This window comes from Phacochoerus africanus, chromosome 9 (assembly GCF_016906955.1).
Source record: "Phacochoerus africanus isolate WHEZ1 chromosome 9, ROS_Pafr_v1, whole genome shotgun sequence".
In the NCBI taxonomy this organism is placed as follows: Eukaryota; Metazoa; Chordata; class Mammalia; order Artiodactyla; family Suidae; genus Phacochoerus; species Phacochoerus africanus.
In genome coordinates this window covers 42,607,457-42,629,831 of record NC_062552.1, presented here as the reverse complement: position 1 = coordinate 42,629,831, position 22,375 = coordinate 42,607,457, and the positions used below count along the sequence as shown (strand labels likewise).

Below are 22,375 nucleotides of genomic sequence, written 5' to 3'. Positions count from 1 at the left end.
ACCGCATGGTGGGCGTTATTCCAGGCACTGGGGAAAGAGCCAAGGACAAAATGAACGAAATCCCCATTCTTTGTCGAAGGATGAGACGATAAACAGATAAGTAAACCACAGGGCATTTCGGATGGCAGTCACTGCTCTGGGGCCAGAGACGCCAGGAAAGGGGATGGTGCATGTGCAAGGGCAGGAAATAATGGGGTTTATGTATTTTACAGGCAGTGATTGGGGAAGACCTCAATAATAGTTGAGCAGAAAACTTAAGGAAGCTTGAGAAAGTAGACTTTGTAGTTATCCTCAAGTAAGTGTCCAGGCAGAATCACAGTCTGGAGGCAAAAAATCAGCTTTGGTTTTGTATGTTAGAGGAACAGCCAGAATACTGGTTTAACAGGAGCTGAGGGATCAAGAATCGGAGAAGCAGAGGGTCTGAAGCTGAGGAGTGACAGGCTGGGCTCCTGTTTACAAAGCTTGCGCTGGCTATTGTGTTGAAAGTAGACTATAGGGAGACAAGGCAGATTAGATAGGAGACGACTGCAGTTGTGCTAGTAAGAAATGATGGCAGCTTGGATAAAGGAGGTGCAGCACACTGGTTAGAGTCTGGGTGTTGTGAAGACAGAATCAACAGGATCAGCCAGCGGACTGAATATGGAGTAAAAGAAAAGAAGCAAAGATAACTGCAGAGTTTTGAGCTTTAACAGTTTGAAGGGCAGAGCTGCCATTTATGGAGATGCAAAAATGAGAATGGATTAAAATTTTAAAAATAAGATGATTGTCACTGGTGATCCTGATTAGAGCAATTTTATGTTATTTTATTTTTTTTGTCTTTCTAGGGCCACACCTGCAGCATATGGAGGTTCCCAGGCCAGGGGTCGAATTGGAACTGCAGCTGCCAGCCTACACCATAGCCACAGCAACACAGGATCTGAGCCACATCTGCAACCTACACCACAGCTCACAGCTATGCCGGATCGAATGCAAGGCGAAGGATTGAACCCGAATCTTCATGGATGCTAGTTGGGTTTGTTAACCATTGAACCATGATGGGAACTCCCTGATTAGAGCAATTTTATTTTATTTTATTTTATTTTATTTTATTTTATTTTATTTTATTTTATTTTATTTTTTTGTCTTTTTGCTATTTCTTTGGGCCACTCCTGTGGCATATGGAGGTTCCCAGGCTAGGGGTCAAATGGGAGCTGTAGCCACTGGCCTACGCCAGAGCCACAGCAACGCGGGATCCGAGCCACGTCTGCGACCTACACCACAGCTCACGGCAGAGCAATTTTAGATGCATAGTGGGACAAAATGGTTGTGGCGTAGCTGTGGGAGACCGGTTAGTAGATATCTGTAATGGTCCAGTAGGAGGTCAGTCCTTGGACAAAGGAGTTGCCGCAGGGGTGAAGAGAAATGGATGGGCTTGAGATACATCTGGGAGATAGAACTGGTTGGATTTCATGACTGTTGGCTGTAAGAAGTAAAAGAAAGTAAAGAGAGCCAAATCATGCCTAGGTTTCTGGGTTGTTCACTGAGAAGAAGAGGACATATTTTGAGATTGGGAAGAATCAAGAAGGAAGTGATTTAATGAATGAGTTTGGTTTGGACTTCAAAGTGATATTTTGAGATCACCAAATGAAGATGCTGAGTGGATGGCTGGAACCTGGAAGAGAAATCTGGGCTACAATAGACTATAAAGCAATGAATTGAGAAACTACAATTTGAAGGGTTTTCTGACAACCAAAATGTCCACCAATAGGATGTAGTAGACACTGATGGACTGAAAGTGCAAAATATAAAATAGATTTACTTCCTTTGATGTTTAAGGGATATTATAACTCAGAAGTGCTAGTTATCAATTTCTGAGCATCATATCATTTTGGTCTTAGAAAGGAGTCTTTCATTCACTGATTCATTTGTTAAATGTTTATTGATGAAATATGAAGGACTGGGAAACTAAAGATAAATAAAACATATTCCTTGCCTTCAGGGGGCTCAAAATCTAAAGGGTGAGATAGACCCATAGCAAGAGGCAATGAAAAATGAGATAAAAGCAGGAACAGAGATAAGCACGGGAAACTACAGAAACACATGAAAGGGCATCTAATACAACATGACTTGGGAGGAAGGTTTAGGAAAAAGTACATGGGTGGAGAGGACACCATAACTACGTATTGAAAGATCTGCAGAAGAAAACTAAATGGAAGATGAGGGATGGGGACAAAGAGTACAGAGGTGTGTAGGCGGTAGAACCTTCTGGTTCATGACTCTGCTTGTTCCAGAATCAATCAATTGCTCAATCTCAGAAGGCACAGGTTGATTATGCAAACCTTCTGTGTTATGAAATTTTGACTTGATTCCCTAGATGATGAGAGGCCAGTGGAGGGTTTTAAGCATACCTTTAACATGTCCCAACCTGCATTTTAGATAAAGCTCTATGGATACTGGGTACCAGTTAGATGGCTGTGGCAGTTGTCTAGCTATGTTTTGATGGTTACAATTGTAAAAGTGGTCATTTTAAGGATACTAAGGTAGTAGGGACTGGAAGGGGAACATGTTTTAAAATTGAAATATAGTTTGTGTACAACATTATGTTAATTCCAGGTGTACTGCATAGTGATCTCACATGCGCACACACTATGAAATGGCCACCACAATAAGTCTAGTAACCATCCGTCCCCATGGAGAGTTATTACAATATTATTGTAATAGTTCCTTATGCAATATAGTATATCCCCTGGCTTATTGATTTTATAACTGGAAGTTTGCACCTCTTCATCCCCTTCACCCATTTTGGCCCCCTACCCTACCCCCTGCTCTGGCAACCACCTGTTTGTTCTCTGTATCTATAGGTCTGGTTTCATTTTATTTTTTAGATTCCACATTAAGTGACATCATGTGGTATTTGTCTTTCTCTGACTTCACTTAGCATAATATGGGAAGGCAGAAAACTTGTAAGAAGTATTTAGAAGATAGAAGAAATTAGTGACTGAATACAGGAAGCGAGAGATGGGGATGAGATAAGGAACCATTCAGGTTTCCAGCCTGAGATGCCCAGTTGTCCAAGATGGATTATAGAGCATAAGGAGCAGGATTACTGGCAGGGAAGCTCTGCAATCAGCATGTAATGACCATCATCTGGTAACATACACCCGTCTGAATCTGAGAGGAAGGTGTTGGGTGGAGAGGATCCCTTAGAAATGGTTTGGTCTTAGTGCCTTATTGTCACAATTTGCTGGTTTTAGGAAATTCTTTTCATGCATCATCATAGAATAAAGTGAAAAGGCTCTAGGGAAAATACTCAGTTATGACATTAAAACATAAAGAAGACTGGAGCCAATACCTGTTATTAAAAATAATAAAATAAAAATGTTGGAGTTCCCGTCGTGGTGCAGCAGAAACAAATGCGACTAGGAACCATGAGGTTGCCCGTTTGATCCCTGGCCTCTCGCTCAGTGGGTTAAGGATCTGGTGTTGCCATGAGCTATGGTGTAGGTCGCAGATGTGGCTCGAATCCTGTGAGGCTGTGGCTGCCGGTGTGGGCCAGCAGCTGTAGCTCCGATTCAACCCGTAGCTTGGGAACCTCAATATGCTAAGAATGTGGCCCCCCCCAAAAAAAAGCAATCAATAAATAAATACATGTTTCATTTTCCCCGATGGCAGTGCCTCTAATTAAAATTATTAAGGTGATTAGGACTTCTCAAAATTCAATACAGTTTCCATTACCTCCCATATTCACCAGCGCTGCTCTTTGGATATTGGGTACCCAGCCTGCCCAAAGCCCACGTACTCCTCCTTCAGCTAAGATTTTGGCAAATGCATGATGCACACCACGAAATCTAAAGAAAAATAATGATAATAAATGTGAAAACTTTGCATTCCTGTGTATGGAATGAGATTGCATAAGCATTGCCTACAGCTTATGATTGCGAGTAAAATAACACCTAAATGATCTAGAACTATTAGATATTAAAGCAATCCACTTAAGTCACATTTCCACATAAACTTAATAGTTCTTTAGAAGGCCAGCTTTTGATTGAAACATTTCTTATGGAGATCTTTATAACCTCTGACATCCTCTTCTCAGATTATTATACAGATTAAAACTCCTTTCTTGATATTTTATACCATCTTTGCACGTGTTAATTATAGGAGGGAATGGTGGTTATCAGACCTCTGACTTCATTTCTCTAATATTGTGTGAGACATTCAAATTTTGTAATTTTACCAAATAACAACATTAAAAAAAAACTGATTCTCATATAATCTCACAAAAGAAATGATATTTTTAGACCACAAAGTAGGAAGGACAATTTCATAAGAGTTCTTAAAACAGGATACTTTTGGCTCTATGAAAATTTAGTATCTTTTCCTTATTTTGCTCATTTTTCTATACACAGATGAAAAATGGTGCTGAACCATGAACCAAGTCTGGAAACCTCAGATGTAAAATAAAAGCCTGGGTTTCATATAGTTAGAAGTACCTGGTGACAAATGCCACCTTACTAGCCAGATGGCTTTTATTCAGGCATTAAACTCTTTGAATCTCAGCCAAGAGATAACAGACCTATTGATTGGACATTCACAATTGCTATTCTATATAAGAGGTATATGCTCACTAACAGTGGTCATTGTAGCTAATATTTATTGTGCACTTATTAAGCACTAGCCTCTTTATATACATAAGATACATTTTATTCCTGTAAACTCTATGTATATGTTATTATTTTAATTTACGTCTGAAGGAACTGAGGGCCACAGAGGTTAAGGAACTTCATCTGGAGTTATAGAGCTGAAATGGGATAAAGGCTGGATTTGAATCCCAGGTTATCTGAGCCCAAAGTTCACGTTCTTTACAACAACATTAAATATTTTTACTACTATATTGAACTCAAAATGTCCAACATTCAAGATAAAGAGAAGGAAAAATATCAAGGTGATCAGTTAAAACTCTGGTATTTCTGGGCCCTAATAGTTAGTTCCCTCCATGTATCTGACTACGTGATGTCACTTTGCCCAGTACATGGTATTTAGAAGTTGTCACAAGATGGGATTCTGTAAACTACTTGGTTAAGTCTGAGTGGTACCCTGTTATCCTCCACTGTACATATTAATTGTCTCCCTGCTGGGCAGGGGGCCTGGCCTGCTGCAGCCCCACCTCGCTTGTCACTGAGTCAGCTGGAGGGGCAGCAGAGGGAGGGCAGTGGTCATGGTGAACCTCCAAAGGAGGCCCCGAACCTTCCTTTGCCTCTGGCTCAGCCGCACCCCTCCAGTGTTCAGAGGGGCGGACTCCTTCAAACTCAGCTTGGGGCATCCTGCACTTTTCCTCTTGCCTGGGTGAGGACCATCTGTCCATCTGCGAGATTTCCCCTTCTCAGGGGAAGCTGCCTCAGCAGTATTTTAATAAATTGCTGAACGAGAGGCCCTTTGAAGAAAGGCAGACTTTGACAATATAGAGTTATGCAATAGGAGGATTTTACATCACAACCGCAGCATTAAAAGAAAAAGAAAACGTTATAAAACTTGGGAAAAGAAGAGGACTGGAATTAGACAGGGAAGGAAAAAGTTGCAAGGTCTACTTTGCTATTTCCCTTCCTGAAGGAAGAAAGGGAAAGAAAGCAGGCTTTCTGGCATCTGTTGACCAGGCACTCTGTAAAAACCATCTGAGATAGTCCCTTTGAAAGGTGAAGGAACAGAGACTAGAAATGTTAAGTGACTTCTGCAACACCCAGCCACGCGGGCAAGACGCATTCACACCATGTCCACCTTATCAGGCAAAGAAGAGGTCCACCTGGCTCTCCTCTTAGTGAACAGCACTTCCAAATTAAGAGTCCGAATTAATGTCTTTACTGAATGTCAGGTTACCCAAATGCCAGAGTCATCAGGGAAACGTTCAAAGCATGACTGTGGCCAAGGGGAAAGGAAAGGTACCCAGTAGCTGGGGAACTTACCGCAACGGCTTTCCTTCGAGTTTCCTTTTCCCTTCCATTTGCATCTGAACCTTCACTAGGTCAGTCGGGTTGGCCAGAAATTGGCCAACAACACCAGCCATCATCCCTCCAATCACTGATTTCCTAATTACAAAAGGAGATACTTTTTTTTTTAACACGTTGCTATTAATGTCATGAATTTTGTAGGGAACAATAACATGCTGGTACTGCCCCTGCATAAGAGAATTACGACAAAGTGAAGCCAAGGAGAGACCCAAACAAATCACAGAGGAGAGGAGATGGTTTGTCTGTTCACTAATGGGAGGGTTCAAGGACCAGAAGGGGTTAAAATTCAACTCCGAAGTTTTAGGGGCCTTCCATGGCCTGAAATTCAAAGGAAGTTAATTAATGAATTGCTTCAAAGAGATAAGTGAACTGCCATTTAATTCTGACTGCAGGGGGCAAAGAGAGCATTGATGCAATCAGTCGAACAGACCAATTTCATAGATTCCTATTTTAGCAGTTTTCCAAAGCAAAGAGGTTTTGAAAAAGTTCCTCTCGCTGAAGAAACTCTTCTGTTCCTGGATTCTTCCTCCTCCTCATGTCCCAGTGAGACCAGACGAGTGTACTTAACCATGCTATCAAGCCTTCCCTTCTCCCATTCCAGCTGCCCTGGTCTTGCGCCAGGCCCCAAAGATGATGACAGTAGTCCTCTGGGGGCAAAGGGACAGTTTCCTTCTTTTTACTCTAAAATAATATTTGAAGAGGTACAAGTGAGTACAGAGTAGAAAAGGGTCCCTATCCCCAGGTCCCCTCTTCTGCAGTGATCACAATGACACAGTTTCTCTTATACCTGTCCAGAGATAATAGTAATACAGTCACTGAATGTTTATTATGTCAGGTACCATTTTAAGCATAATAATAATGCAGTCACAGAGTTCCCATAGTGGTGCACTGGTTAACGAATCCGACTAGGAACCATGAGGTTGCGGGTTCTATTCCTGGCCTTGCTCAGTGGGTTAAGGATCCGGCGTTGCCGTGAGCTGTGGTGTAGGTTGCAGACACGACTCGGATCCTGCGTTGCTGGGGCTGTGGTGTAGGCAGCTGTAGCTCTGATGAGATCCCTAGTCTGAGAACCTCCATATGCCGTGGGTGTGGTCCTGAAAAAAAAAAAAAAAAAAAGAAAGAAAGGGAAAAAAAAAGGAGTTTGCCCAGGCTACGCTACACAGAAATCGAGAGGGAATTGGAGCCCATCTTTATTTGACTCTAAAGACTAGGGTTTCTCAGTAGAAAGAGGCATAAAGAAGAAGCTCTGTAAGAATTCTTTCAATATTAAAATTTTAAATAATATATACATAATTTTTACATAGATAGCTACAAGTATGCTTGTATACAATATGCAGTAAATGCTCAAATATTTGGACTTATATTGCAATTATTTATTATTTGAAGCTATACCTTGAGGCAGTTTTGGCACGAGAGTAAAACCTTTGGGGCAGTAGTATATTATTTTTTTAAAAAAATGAAGTATAGTTGATGCACAATATAAGTAAGATACAGGTAAAATATAGTGATTCACAATTTTCAAACTGCTCCCTTTATTGTTACTATAAAATGTTGGCTCTAGTCCCTGTGTTGTACAGTACAGTGTATGGTTTTCAAAACAGAACTTACCAAAGGGGATAATGCTTATCTTCACCCTTGCCAAACACAACTTCACGGAGATGTTCATAAGTGACCATTCGACCTCCAGAGTACACTGTGCAAAACAGACCATTGAAAGCATAAATTTAGCCCTAGGTTTACTAAAATCAGAGGGCACTGTGACTTGGCCTAGTCAACCTCTCTAGCATGTCTTTCTCTCATGTCCCCAGGCTTCTGACACCTGGTCTTCTTGATGTTTCTCCAAATGCACATGTCCTTTTTTCTTTGTTTTTAGATATTAACTTTTTTTTTAAATTAGGGTATAGTTCATTTGCAATATTGAGTCAATTTATGCTGTACAGCACAGTGACCCAGTCATACATACGTGTGTATATACACACACCCACACATTTTTTTTCTCATATTATCTTTCATCATGGTCTATCCCAAGAGACTGGATATAGTTCCTTGTGCTGTACAGTAGGACCTCATGGCTTATCCATTCTAAATGTAACAGTTTGCATCTACTAACCCCAAACTCCCCTCCATCCCACTTCTTACCCCCTTTCCCTTGGCAACCACAAGTCTGTTCTCTATGTCCAGTAGTCCGTTTCTGTTTTGCAGAGAGGTTCATTTGTGCCCTATTTTAGATTCCACATATAAGTGATATCATAATCCCACTCCTGGGCATATATCTGGACAAAACTTTCATACAAAAAGAAACATGCACACCTATGTTCACTGCAGCACTATTCACGATAGCCAAGACATGGAAACAACCTAAATGTCTATCAGCAGATGAATGGATTAAGAAGATGTGGTACATAGATACAATGGAATACTACTCAGCCATAAAAAGAACAAGGAGTTCCCACTGTGATGCAGCAGAAACAAATCAGACTAGCATCCATAAGGATGCAGGTTCGGATCCCTGGCCTTACTCAGTGGGTAGGGGATCCAGCATTGCTGTAAGCTGTGGTGTAGGCTGTGACTTGGATTCTGAGTTGCTGTGGCTGTGGTGTAGGCTGCTCCAGCACAACCCCTAGCCTGGCAACTTCCGTATGCTGCAGGTGCAGCCCAAAAAAAAGGAAAAAAAAAAAAAAACCCGATGATGCAACTAGAGAGTCTCAAACTAAGTGAAATAAGTCAGAAAGAGAAAGACAAATATCATATGATATCATTTATATATGGAATCTAATATGGCACAAATGCTCATGCCTTTTAAAGCCTCAAGCCTTCACCTGTGCTCTGTGATCTTTCTCAAATGGATTTTCTCTTCTCTGCTTTGCTAACTCCTCCTAAAATTTCAAGACTCAACTTGAAGACCCTGTTTTCCAGAAAATGCCCTCTGACCTTGCTGCAGGTGTTCTGGGCTGTCACTGCACCTGCCATGCTTCTCCTCAGATCCAGCAGAACTACCCAGGGGGCATGTCTCTAATGCAGCATTTATCATCTTAGACATTAAATTGAGTTGTTTGTTCATCTTTCCATCAGACTATGAGCCTTTCAAGGCAGGTTTCATTACTCTATATACCCTAGTACAGGCAGATAGATAATGCCTCTATACTTGGGCATTACTCAGTATACCTAGGTAATGGCAGGCATTTTCATTCAAGAAATGTGTACAATTTCATTAGATAATTTATTACATTAAGGTAGTTTTCCAGTCAAGTTTCAAACATGTGAAATGACTCTTAACCGTAAAACCAGATATGGTGGTCAACAAAATACAAATGAAAAGAAGAGAACACGATCATGGGAAGCAAAAAGAAACTTATTTTTTTTTAAACGAAAAGGAAAAATCATGAAAATCAGTACATGGTATTCTTGGTATTTCAGGAAGTCTGATGCAGTATTTTAAGATATTCAAAAATATACAAAGTACCAAGACAATCACAGTCTTATGAATACTTCTGGATAGTTCTTGGTGAAGAGTCCCACATGCTCATCTGGAAAACTAAAGCTTTAAAAACACAAATCTGCTAAAAATTAGTACTGGGCCCTTTTCCGATCAAGCAGCCCTATACACTTGAGGAACCATTATACACGTAGAGAGGAAAAATACCACACCTGCCCGACTCCCTTTTGAAGGCAAGTTTATGTTCTCCCATCCACAAGCTGCAGAGTCAACAGCTCTTGTCTTTGCAAGTATACTTTGGAAGCACAGCAGAAAAGTGTTTTCATGGGCAGTAGTGTAACTGCCACTATTTTCCTTTCAGAGTGACTAACGACACACACAGGTAGCTGGGAACTGAAGCAAAAATCACTTGTGTTGCATTTACTCTTCTGCCAGGGGAATAGACAGTCATCTTCATTCTCTTTCAGATCAGCCTGGCCACTGACATTTAGGATAGAGACTGCTGAGATTTGGCATTGCACTCAAATATATCGTAATTTTCAAAGAACATTAAAAAATGTAAATATTGTATTTTGGAGTTCCCGTCGTGGGGTTAACGAATCTGACTAGGAACCATGAGGTTGCGGGTTGAATCCCTGGCCTTGCTCAGTGGGTTAAGGATTCAGTGTTGCTGTGAGCTGTGGTGTAGGTCACAGATGCGGCTCAGATCCCATGTTGCTGTGGCTCTGGTGTAGGCCAGAGGCTACATCTCCGATTAGACCCCTAGCCTGGGAACCTCCATATGCTGCAGGAGTGGCCCTAGAAAAGGCAAAAAGGCAAACAAAAAAAGTAAATATTGTGTTTAACATTCCTCAAGTGAAAAAAAAAATCAATTATTCATTTTCTTTCTTTAAAAAAAACCTTTTTATTCAGGAAAATGTCCAAATACACAGAAAAGTAGAGAAGAATAATACAACTCTCTCCATATCTATCATGGAGATTTATCGGTTGCGCAGGTTTTCACTATATTGGTTTCATTTTATTTTTTTGCTTAATTATTTTATTTTTATTTTATTTATTTATTTTTTATGGCCACGTCTGCGGCATATGGAAGTTCCTGGGCTAGGGTCAATTTGAAGCTGCAGCTGAGGCCTACGCCACAGCAACACCAGATCCAAGCCACATTGCAATCTACACCACAGCTCATGGCAATGTCGGATCCTTAACCCACTGAGCCAGGCCAGGGATCAAACCCACAACCTCACAGAGACGACCTCAGGTCCTTAACCCACGAAGCACAGCAGGAACTCTGCCTAATTATTTTAAAGTACATTACAGACATCATGACAGTCCATCTCTAAGTACTTCTGTGTGCATGTCTAAAACTCTAAAGCTATAATTCCTTTAGAACCATTGGTAGTTGAGAGTCTATAGATTCATTGATCACATTAGTAGAAGAAAAAAACTAGCTGGCTTTTGGACGCAGCTCAACAGGAAAGGAGAGGAGACAAACACAGAACTCTTCGCAAACTTACCAGCTAGACTCAAGATAAATACCTATGTGTCTGTAAATGGCAGGTGTCACTCCTTGCCAGAGCTTCAGAAAGCCCTCCTCTTGGACAATCCCTAGGGCTGTACGCACCATGCCCCGATAGGGAGCAGCCTCTCTTGCACCATGTCCCAGCCGAGCGAGGGCAGCTTCTCCTTGTATTTGGAGTCGAGTTTTTGTGAGATCGAGGGGAAAGGTTGCTAACAAAACAAAATAAGGGGGAAAGCCATGGCATTCAGAGAAACACACATTCTAAAAATCACAGGACCTATATTTTAGTCACCCCTTGATGGGTGAGTCTCACATTTTAGCCTACATCAGACTCAGCTAGGGAGATTATTAAAAATTACAGGCTTCCTAGCCCCATGCCTACGAGGTCTCAGTAGGTTCACAGGGGTTTAGAAATCACTTGATTTTTCTAACGCACTCCTAAATTTAAGAACCACTGTCCCAAAGCAGCCCTGGAGGACCAGAAAGAAGAAAAAAAGTGACAAGCTGTGCGTTCTTTCGGTCGGACATTTCAGTCGCAAGATCTACTTTAGCCTTCAGGTTTTGCTTTTCAAAGGGAATAAATTCAGGTATCCACAGTCTGTGATGTCCCCTGGACTACAACCTTGATTAAGGGCCATTTTACAATACTGTATTAATTATGGCAGGTTCTTAAAAAATGCCAGATGAAGCTGAATTCTACCATTTCATGGGTGACATTCCCATGCAGATGCATCCCTGACCTGAGATTTGAGAAACAGAAGATGCAACATAGAGTTTATCGTGTCTTTTATATCCGAGGGTGGCATGCTCTGTATTCCCTCGGTTAAGGCATATGTTGAGTTGTTTTTCCAGCTCTGATGAGTTTTAGGCATGGCTTCCTTACAAATACCAATTGTACTTGAAAAATGTTTTTCTTCAAGACTACATCTCAAATTAGAGATAGACCTTTTGCCTTGAAACAGAGTGAAGCTAACTGACTCACAAAGGAAGGTCAACTTCCTAACTTTTAGACACAATGATTCAGATGAGTTCATGAACTCGGTGACATTCCATAAGTCTTTCAGTTACCACCACCTGATCCAAAACCTCAGCTAGGACTTTTCCAAGAGAACAGAGACTGGGGGGGAAGAGAATATTAAATCTTACCCCTCATCTTTGGAAAAGTTAATAACTTGCTGATAGTTTTCCTAAAATATAAGGAGTGTGCATATAGAGAATTCAAGCAATGCTTCATTGACCTATGAAACCTGAACAGTCTTAAGACACAGGCACCTCTGTATTAGCATAGGTTTTGCTTCTCAAAATAACTGTGGTTTTCTTGCTGGTTACTTAAATAATACCTCAGGTTCTGATCCTAAATTATGTTGTACTCAAAACCATCTCATATTTTGACTCCCCTGCCTCTTATCCCCAGCCCTCTCCCTCCCACCCCGTTCTCCACAAATTTTTAACAGGAGGAATGTTCATTTACAAAAGCCATTGCTCCCAGGAGGAAACATTGGGTTAAAAAAAATCCTGGAAATATACCTAGTCATTTAGCAATCTGCTTTAAAAAAATTTGTTTTAAGTTCATGACTTGGATTTCAGCAAAAACAGTGAAAATAAAATTTCTCCATCAGTTGTGGGAGAAGAGAAAGAAAAAAAAATAGAGGGTCTAAAGGGCAAAATAGGGAGCACAAAGGGCAAAACAGATCATGTTCTGGCTCTGCTGGAAATAAAAGGTAAACTCATTTTACAACGGAACAAACTGACCTTTACAAATGATTAACACATCCAAGCGATTGCCTTTTGTTTTTTAAATGGGCAAGAAAATGAAAAGGTAATTTTAAAACGCACAGCAAAGCCTATGCAGGGGAAACACAGGCACTCACAAAATCCTTGAAAGAAACACCACCTGTTCATGTCAGAGCATCATAATTCCGCTCTATGGAGCCTCTCAAGTTTTCTCTGACTTGCTTATGGGATATAACTACTCATTCGCTATGCTTTTATGATATGAATAACACCTTCACCATAATAAGCAGCATAATGTGATAGTCTATCTCTGCATGTCTCCCCACCAGCCTGTAAGAAGGTCAGGGCTAGGTCTTTTCAACTCCATCTCTATAGTCCCCAGGACCGTCGTCATTTTAATAATGCCGCAGTTAATGGGTGCCCTGCCTTGGATTTAGCGTTTATACATTAACTTCTCAGACAAGGTAAACACAGTATCGATGAATTCAGCTCAAAGAGGTCAACTGGCCGATCCTGAATGGATGCTCAATAGGGACAGGTAAAGAAAGAACTTAAGTCCCACAACCTGGGTCCACAACTTGGACCCAAAAGGCAACAAAAGCGTGAGGGTGTGTAAGAATATAAATAACAGAGGTGATTTCGATAAGGATGGAAAGTGGACTGTGGTTTTAAAGAGGTCAGCCTCACGAAAGGGAAAATGATTTCTATGCAATGACAGCTCAGGCGGCTTCTAAAAGGACACACTCAGGCTCAAAAGCGCACCCGATGGAGACGAAATTGTAAGGAAGAGACCTTAGTGATCTCCCATCCCTCCTCCTCACTAGGCTGCCCTGGCCCCCCAGCCTGCCACACCTGCCCGCGGAGACAGGTGTGGACCGAGAGAGCAGCAGCCGCCCGCCCAGCCCCCCACCCTTGCGCGACCCCTCGACTGACTCGCGCGGGAGGCCCAGGCCGGGTACCTAGCTCGGCCACGGTGGCTGCGCAGCCGGACAGGAGAAACTTGCTTGCGCGGGGCCATCTCTGGGCGAGCGGCAGGAGCCTCTCCTCATCCTCTGGAGCCGACATTCAGCAGCAGCACGGGAGGACGATACGCCCCCACCGGCCCGCGCCCCGTGCCGCGGCTGGCCTGCCACCCAGCCAGGGCGGCTTCTCTTTAACCAGCAAGCGGCGGGGCGGGGACCATTTCTTTCGCGCAGCTCGGCCAGGCTGGTCCCGCGAACCTGCAGCTACCCTAGCAATCACAGGCTTCAACAGCCATACAGCTGAGCAGCCCAGCCAGCGGAGAGCGGAAAACAACGCGAAGCCCGCGAGGCTTCTGGGAAATGTAGTCCGCGCGGCTCAGCCCCTTCGGACTGAGTTCTCTGATTGGCTACGAGCTAGCCAGGGCAGCAAACTAGCCACCAGCCCCGCCGGCTCCTTCTGTCTCCATGGCAACAGCGCCAGTTTTCCACCTCTGCCCAGGCTCTAGCTGGGTTCAGCCTCTGCCTTCTTTCCGGGTTGGACAGAACTTGAAAGAAAAGTGGAGGTGGGAGGGAGCGATGATGCAAAAATTACCTAAAAATTGGGGCGGGGAAAGAGACTACAGTTAGGAAGCCAAACAAAGCCGCAAAAGTTGTAATGGCGGAAAGTTTAGGAGGACCGGTGGATGCCCTGTTCCAGACAAAAGGAACAAGTACCAAGGCAGCAGGTCTTTTCGCTTCTCTGATTCAGGGACGTGCTAGACAAAAACCATGGAATTCATTTCCCCAGCAGTGATTATAATACTAGGTTGTGTTACTCTTTTGCTATTCCTTCAGTGGAAGAACTTTCGTGGACCCCCGTGCATAGGGGGCTGGATTCCTTGGATTGGAGCTGGATTTGAATTTGGAAAAGCCCCTCTAGAATTTATAGAGAAAGCAAGAATCAAGGTATGTGGCCTTAGCAGGCGGGGTTTCTGGAAGAAGCAATGTTTTGTATTTTTTTCCATTGAATCTCAAGTGCAATTTTGGAACATGGGGAGCTTACCTGCTGCCCCAATTAAACAATCTAGCCATTTATTAATTCCTCAACTAACAATCAACAATGTCTTATACAAGTTTTTTCGAAAGAAATAGATTTTATCAGTTATGAAATACTACGCTGCTTGGCGCTGCCTTTTTGGAAATAGAGATTAATTTAAATGTGCTGGTTACTTCAACATAGTTTTTTAAAAAAACAAACCCTAAGTATATACATATTAACTAAATGAATGCTTACATGATTTGGGAAGACAAAAGTGTAATACAACTAATTTCAATTTTAAAAGCACTTAATAATTTAGTATCCAAATCAGAGTTAACATCAGGCTATCATAAAAATTGCTTGCAAACTTGGTCTTTACAAATACAATGGGCACTGTTTTTTCAGCTGATGTTATTATTTGGTAATGATGAGATCCGTTTTCACTGCACACTAAGAATGTTAGTAATCATTGCAGTACATATCTCTATCTTTAAAATAGCTTTTAAATATATCTCTCAAAAATAGTATATGAGTTACTGCTAACTTTTCTCTTTACTTCAACCGATGCTTCAATAAACGTTCTCGAGTGTGTAGTTCTTGTGTGTGTTTGTATTGTGCGGTTGGACTTTGTGCACTTACCTGATTGTTTCATTACAGTAAATTCCTGAAAGTGAAGTTGCCCAAAGGACATTAAATTGCTTATATTATTGTGTTATCTTTGCAAAAGGATGTAAGAATCCTTTTCTGTTTTGTTTGTTTGTTTGTTTTCTTTCCCTTTTCTTGAGTGTAGGGGATTGCCTAGCTCCTCATATCCTGGCCTACAATAGATACCATGAATCTTGCTAGTTTGATAGAAGAAAAATGTTATCTTTTAAAGAAATACTTTTTTGTCTCCTACAGCCTTCCTTAGGTATATATGATTTTGATAAATCCTAAGAAATGTTTCTAAAAGCTTGCCTCAGAATCCTAAGAAATGTTTCTAAAAGCTTGCCTCAGAAGGTCAAGCAAGGTCACAAAGATTATTTTCTTCCAAAAGGTTTTTTGTTTTACATTTTACATTTAGCCCTATAATCCACATACATTTAATTTTTTTGTAAAGTTAGGGGATGAAGTTCATTTTTTCTTCATCTGGATGTCTAGTTGTTCCAGTATCATTTCTTGAAGGACTTTCCTTTTGTCATTGAATTGCCTTTGCAGGTTTCAAAAATTAATGGACCACATGTGTGTTGATCTATGTCTAGCCTTTATATCCTATTCTATTGATTTATATGACTACTCCTTTGTTAATACTATACTGTCTTAAATACTATAGTTTTATAGCAAGTCTTTAAATCAGGTAGTAAAAGTTATTCATATTTCTTCATAATTGATATGGCATTCAAGATTATTTGCATTTTAATATGCATTTTAGAAGTGGTTTGTCAATCTCCATGGTACCTGCTGGAATTATGATTAGAAATTTGTTAAACCTATAGAAAAATTGAGAGAGAATTGACTTTTTAATGATTTTAAGTCTTCTAATCTATGAATGCTGTATTTATTTAGCTCTATAATTTCTTATGGAAATATTCTATAGTTTTTGGTGATAGGGTCTTGCCTGTGATTGTTAATTTTTTCCTAAAGTATTTTATATTCTTAAGGTTATTGTAGATAAAATTGTCTTTACTTTTATTTTTCAGTGCTATCCCTCGGACGCATAAAAAAATACATTGTTTTTGTATATTAACTTTGTATCCTGTGACCTTGCTAATTTTACTTATTAGTTATTTTGTAGATTTCTTAGGATTTGTATCCCTACATAATATGTCCTATAAATAGATACATTTATTTCCTGTTTTCTGATTTATTTTATTTATTTATTTATTTATTTATTGGCCACACCTGCAGCAGGCACAAAATCCTGGGCCAAGGCTTGAACCCATAGCATAGCTGTAAGCAGAGCCACAGCAATGACAACATTGGATCCTCAACTCCCTGAGCCACCAGGGAACTCCTTGTTTTCTGATCTTTATGCCCTTTTTTCCCTTTTTCTTGCACAAATAAAATCAGTAGGACTTCTACTGTATTGCTGAATAAAAGTGGCAAGCACAGGCAAGCTTGTCTTTTTCCTAATATTAGTGTTTAATTTGACCATTAAATTTCTTTTCACCTGTAGTTTTTTTTTTTGTTTTTTTTTGTTTTTTTTTTTTGCTTTTTACGGCCGCTCCTGTGGCATATTGAGGTTCTCAGACTAGGGGTCAAATTGGAGCTACATCTGCTGGCCTACACCACAGCCATATAGCCATGCCAGATTCCCCTACCCACTGATCGAGGCCACAGATTAAACCCACATCCTCCTGGATGTTAGTCAGAATCGTTTCCACTGCACCACGACTGGAACTCCTACCTATAGATTTTTTGAAGCTTGCGTATTGCAGTCCTGACCTTCAGTCCATACCCGGAATTCAAAGATGGCACCAGGGATATCAATAGTGACCTATTATCTTTCCCCTTCTACACCAGTCTCTCCTCTGTGGAGTTTTAGTCCATTTAGTTCTTATTGTTTCTCCTGTTCTCTGATACCATTAAAATATGATCTTTGTAATCTATCCCTCTTTTCCTAGTTGCCAGTGAGATCCTTGGTTCATAGGTTCTCTCTCATCCTACACAGAAAGAGAAGCATCTGCATTTATTGTAAAAGCTGCAAAGTATTCCTTGACTCATAGTTCACTTACACGGTCACTTAAAATTTGACAAGGTTTGTTTTCCAAATGTTGCTACCATCAATAATGTGGCAACAAATATCATGTCTAGGTGTGCAAGTGTATCTGTGGAGTAAATTACCGGGGTCAAAGTATTAAGTGCATTTGTAACTTCGTGTGAAAAGAGAAACCTTTCAAGTGTTTTGAGCAGAGGAGTGAGGTGATTTGATTTAGATTTTTTTTTTTTTTGTCTTTGCTATTTCTTTGGGCCGCTCCCGCGGCATATGGAGGTTCCCAGGCTAGGGGTCGAATCGGAGCTGGAGCCACCGGCCTACGCCAGAGCCACAGCAATGAAGGATCCGAGCCGCGTCTGCAACCTACACCACAGCCCACGGCAACGCCGGATCGTTAACCCACTGAGCAAGGGCAGGGACCGAACCCGCGACCTCATGGTTCCTAATCGGATTCGTTAACCACTGTGCCACGACGGGAACTCCTGATTTAAATTTTACACGGTCATTTTGGCCACTCAGTTAAAAACAGGAACATAAAATTAAAAGCAAGAAAATAATTCAGAGGTTTTTGAAGGAATTCAATCTTGAGGTCTTGGTGGCTTGCACTGTGGTGATTGCAGTGGAAGTCTGAGAAGTGGCTGGATCCATCTCGGAGGGTTGGAAGCAGCAGGATTTACTGGTGGAAGGAATGCGACGTGTTAAAGAATGAAAAGGGGCAAAGATGACCCCAACAAGTCAGGCTTGAGAAACTAGAAAATAAAGTTGCCATCAAGTGAGACAAACAAGCTTACCTCCAGTGTGGCCCGTGTGCCAAAAGGCCACTTTCCTAATGGATTGTTAAGACTTCTCATTGAATTCAATGTAATTTTGTGAGTACAAATGGAACACTGATCTTGGGCCTAGAACTTGACCGTTGCTTTGGAGAGTTGTAAAATAAGTTTATGAGAGTTTCTGCACTTTAGAATTTTGCTATGTGGCTTGGGGACTACCTGAAGTATCTTACAGCCTGTCTTTAAATCGGTATTTCTTTAAACATGGAAAAGTTCAAATATATTATTTTGTAATACTCTGTGAGGATCAAGATTCATCATAATATGATTATAATTTGAAATATGAGGGATCATGATCTCTATAAGCCTATTCTTTGCTTCTCAATTAAGTTTTGCAGATGATAAAAATATTGAAAACCGAGTACTAGCTTATACCTTATAAAAAAGGATTGGTAGCTCCCAAAATAGGTGCTATGATTTTGTTTAAGAGGTGTCTATTTTGTGTTAGATCAGTTTGGTCATTGTTTAGAAAAAAGACCTGAATGACTTTCTATTACAAATTAAACTATCAGTGGGGGGAAAAAAAGACTTCTCATCGAAACACAGCTTCAACAAGAAATTAAAATGAAAAAAAAAAAAAAAAAAAAAAGGAATTCCCATCATGGCGCAATGGTTAACGAATCCGTCTAGGAACCATGAGGTTGTAGGTTCGACCCCTGGCCTGGCTCAGTGGGTTAAGGATCCAGCGTTGCTGTGAGCTGGGGTGTAGGTCGCAGACGTGTCTTGGACCCTGCGTTGCTGTGGCTCTGGCGTCGGCCGGTGGCTACAGCTCCGATTCGACCCCTAGCCTGGGAACCTCCATATGCTGAGGGAGTGGCCCTAGAAAAGGCAAAAAGACAAAAAAAAATTTAAAATGACTCCTCTTCTAAGTATCAATTAACACACCATTGTGGGGGGGGGTAGTGAGAAGCAATGGAGATGTCTGGATCACACATGGAAGAAAATGAGACATCACTCTTTGGGGGATCATTGATAACTGGGCCCACAGTTGCCCGATGGCATCCAACGTATGTCAAGTGCGATTTGGCGCAGGTCTAGGAATGACTGTAATGTTGAAGTACTCGTGAGCATAAATGATATTTGGAGATGTTTATAATAACTGTAATGGGATAGCAAAGTACGGGTGGTTGTTCTAAGAATGCACATGTTGGATGTGGAAGGGAAAGTCAGTGCAACCATGAGAGGAAATGAGGCTCAGAAGGAAGATTACTATACTCACAGGTCCAAGGTGGGGGTCCCTACATGCCACACAGACCACAGGAGAAAGGACCTCGTCAGTCAGGAGGCAGAAGATGGCAGCAAGAGAAAGCCCAGGAGTTCCCAATGTGGCTCAGTGGAAAAGAATCTGATTAGTATCCATTGCTGTGACCTGTGTTGTAGGCCGCAGATGTGGCTTGGATCCCATGTGGCTGTGGCTGTGGCTGTGGCAGGTAGCTACAGCTCTGATTCGACCCTAGCCTGGGAACCTCCATATGCAGTCCTAAAAAAAAAAAAGACAAAAAAAAAAAGAGAGAGAGAGAGAAAGCCCAGGTCAGAGCCTTTATTGGGGTTTCCTTAGAGAGGCAAGTCAGGGCAGGGAACACAACTTAGGATTGACAATTTGAATAATTTCTGATGGCTTTGGGCTAGAAGTTTGGTCTCTGGGTGCCTGGTGCCTATCCCTGGGATGAGTTAGGGCAGGGGAAATGCTGGCTTGGTGTATGAGAGTTAGTTAGGGAGGAGGCTGAGGATATAGACTCAAGATGGGTTAATGTCCAAATGAAAGGCATGCTCCTGATTGGCTGAGCCCTTGGCTCTAAGAATTGGCAGGACCTGAGGGGGCCATCCTTACCCAGTAGTGAGGCCACCAAAGCCGAGCATCAAGAAGAAGAAAGTAAAGCAAATAAGTTGGCCCTAGGATAAATGGGTGCGAAACAGACACCCAATCTAAGAAAGGATAGTTGGAACAGTAAGTTCTTTTGAGGATAGAGTCATGGGGAAGGTTCATGTGGTTGGTTGCCTCTCTTCGTAATTAAAGAAAATGTTAAATGGTAATCAGAGGTCAAGGAAAATAATGATATATTTTTCTCCCAATGACGTCGTGGACTCCCTGAAAGCAAATTCCACACTAGAGGATGTTTGTAGGCTCCTAGGAGTAGTCTGATGGAAAAGTCAAAATTGATGGAACAAAGAGAGTGAGAGAGTAGGGAATCCATGACACAAGTGAAGGAGACATTTGTGGACATTTCACAGGCACAAGACCCACCATCTGTGCTGACCGAGGGGAAGCCTGGAGAGTAGGTACACATGGGTCCTGTTCTTGGCAAGCTCCAGTGGTGAGAAGCTGAGTGCTCATTTTTTCCAGTGAGTTACAAAGCAGGAACACACACTCAGAGTGGAGAGGGTTGGACAGGGTGAACAGGTGAGAGTCATTTGGGAAAGTGAGAAAGTGAACATTAGAGAACTTTGGGGAGGACTCCAAGACATTATTGAGTGACCTCAGATTCATGGTAGAATCAGTCAGCAATGTATCTTTTTTTTTTTTTTTTTTTCCGCTTTTTAGGGCTGCACCTGCGGCATATGGAAGTTCCCAGGCTAGGAGTCCAGTTGGAGCCAAAGCCTCCAGCCACAGCCACAGCCACAGCCACAGCAACGTAGGATCCAAGCCACATCTGTGACCCGCACCACAGCTCACAGCAACGCTGGGTCCTTAACCCTCTGAGCGAGGCCAGGGATCAAACCCACATCCTCATGGTTACTAATCAGATTCTTAGCCACTGAGCTGCAGCGAGAGCTACAGCAATATATCTTTTCTTTGAACAAAGTTCAGCTATCGGTTGTTGATAACCCATCGATATCTTGAAAACAGTGTCCAGGTATCATGGTGTTTGATATAACTTCTTTCCTACTACTAGAAAGGAAGGTGCCAGTGAAGACCAACATCATCAAAAGGAAGGTTAAGTGTTACAGCAGAATAAATTAGGATTTATGTAATTTATGTTTTGCTCAATAAGTCAACATTTATGATTAACTACTGTATATAATCATAATAGTTTTTATCTTGATTGTAACTTACTTCAGCCTTGGGGTCCTTGACAGACACTGTCTTAAGCATAACTCATGGTCCTGTAACCTATTTATTGGAAATGTTTCCTGATATGATCTGTATGTATGTGTTTTCTTTCAGTATGGACCAATATTTACAGTCTTGGCTATGGGTACCCGGATGACTTTTGTTACCGAAGAAGAGGGAATGAATGTGTTTCTAAAATCCAAAGAAGTAAATTTTGAACTAGCCGTGCAAAATCCCGTCTATCGTACAGGTAAACAGTCTTTTCAGATAGTTCATTAGACAACCAACATTGGAATCCAAGAGCAGTCTTAGGTTAATAATTACATCCTCAATCCTCTATTAGGAATGATGTGGGCCCATTATTTTCTTCTTTAGAGTAGAGATAGAAGGAAGAAAAGAGCATGTGATGAGTTTGGCCATGGAAAAGCAAATTATTGGCAACCTCAAGTGTTTGGATCTCAATCAGACATGCCTAAGAGATGAGGTCACCTCATTTACTTCGGAAAATATTGGAATCTGTGTGCTGTTACAGCTCCCAAAATGTCACTCCCTGTCCTGCTGCTATGTATGCAGTGTTCCATAGGCTGTAGCTCTTGGCTTGATCTCCTGTTGCTCCTTTGCTTCTTGAAAGTAGAATTGCACAGCTTCGTACGCTCTTTACTATGGCATTTCCTGGCATAGTCTCTAGGGCTGTTAAGGTAAGTGAGGCTTGGCCTCATGTAGTTGGTGCCTTTACTTGCTCCATCCTGAGAGACTGTTGGACAGAATTTGTCAGCAGGCTTCCCCTGTGAATTTTCTGCCTCTATTTCCTCCCAGGCTGCGAATGTGCTTTCTGAGGCCATTTGGCCTCCCAAGAATGTAAAGCTGATTCATTCTGTGCCTGGTTCTTTTCTCTGTTTTTAACATGTCTGTGCTGGCTTCTGCCATCTATGGCTTCTTTCTCCTTGCCCCACTTTTTGCTTCTTTCTTGAGTTCATTTTCATACAGCTACTTCTTGTGCATTTCTTGGCATGAAGACCAAAAAAAATCTTTGTTTTCCAGGCTGACCAATAGCCTGATGATGATGATGATGATTATGATGATGATTTCTTGTTGCATGCATTGATATCACATGTTGATTAAATTTTTTTCTTTTATTTTCCCAC

The 22,375-nt window shown here is 41.5% G+C and overlaps 2 protein-coding genes across 9 annotated transcripts in view; one reads left to right on the top strand and one right to left on the bottom strand.

The window, feature by feature from the left end:
- Window positions 1–13,981, bottom strand: part of SLC25A27 (solute carrier family 25 member 27) — a 31,634-nt gene extending 17,653 nt beyond the window's left edge. For 3 of the 5 annotated variants that reach the window (XM_047795829.1, XM_047795830.1, XM_047795831.1), the window contains exons 1-5: window positions 13,633–13,980; window positions 10,957–11,148; window positions 7,593–7,677; window positions 5,940–6,062; window positions 3,715–3,827 (exon numbers count right to left, since the gene is read on the bottom strand). In XM_047795829.1, the coding sequence (XP_047651785.1) occupies window positions 3,715–3,827; window positions 5,940–6,062; window positions 7,593–7,677; window positions 10,957–11,148; window positions 13,633–13,738 (619 nt within the window). In that variant the 5' untranslated portion in view covers window positions 13,739–13,980. Of the gene's footprint in view, window positions 1–3,714; window positions 3,828–5,939; window positions 6,063–7,592; window positions 7,678–10,956; window positions 11,149–13,632 lie in introns of all 5 variants that reach the window. The other 2 variants (XM_047795832.1, XM_047795828.1) reach the window with 2 other exon arrangements.
- Window positions 13,982–14,109: 128 nt separating this feature from the next.
- LOC125135574 (24-hydroxycholesterol 7-alpha-hydroxylase) overlaps window positions 14,110–22,375 on the top strand; it is an 81,000-nt gene continuing 72,734 nt past the window's right edge. For 2 of the 4 annotated variants that reach the window (XM_047795841.1, XM_047795836.1), the window contains exons 1-2: window positions 14,112–14,580; window positions 21,345–21,480. In XM_047795841.1, the coding sequence (XP_047651797.1) occupies window positions 14,404–14,580; window positions 21,345–21,480 (313 nt within the window). In that variant the 5' untranslated portion in view covers window positions 14,112–14,403. Of the gene's footprint in view, window positions 14,581–21,344; window positions 21,481–22,375 lie in introns of all 4 variants that reach the window. The other 2 variants (XM_047795837.1, XM_047795840.1) reach the window with 2 other exon arrangements.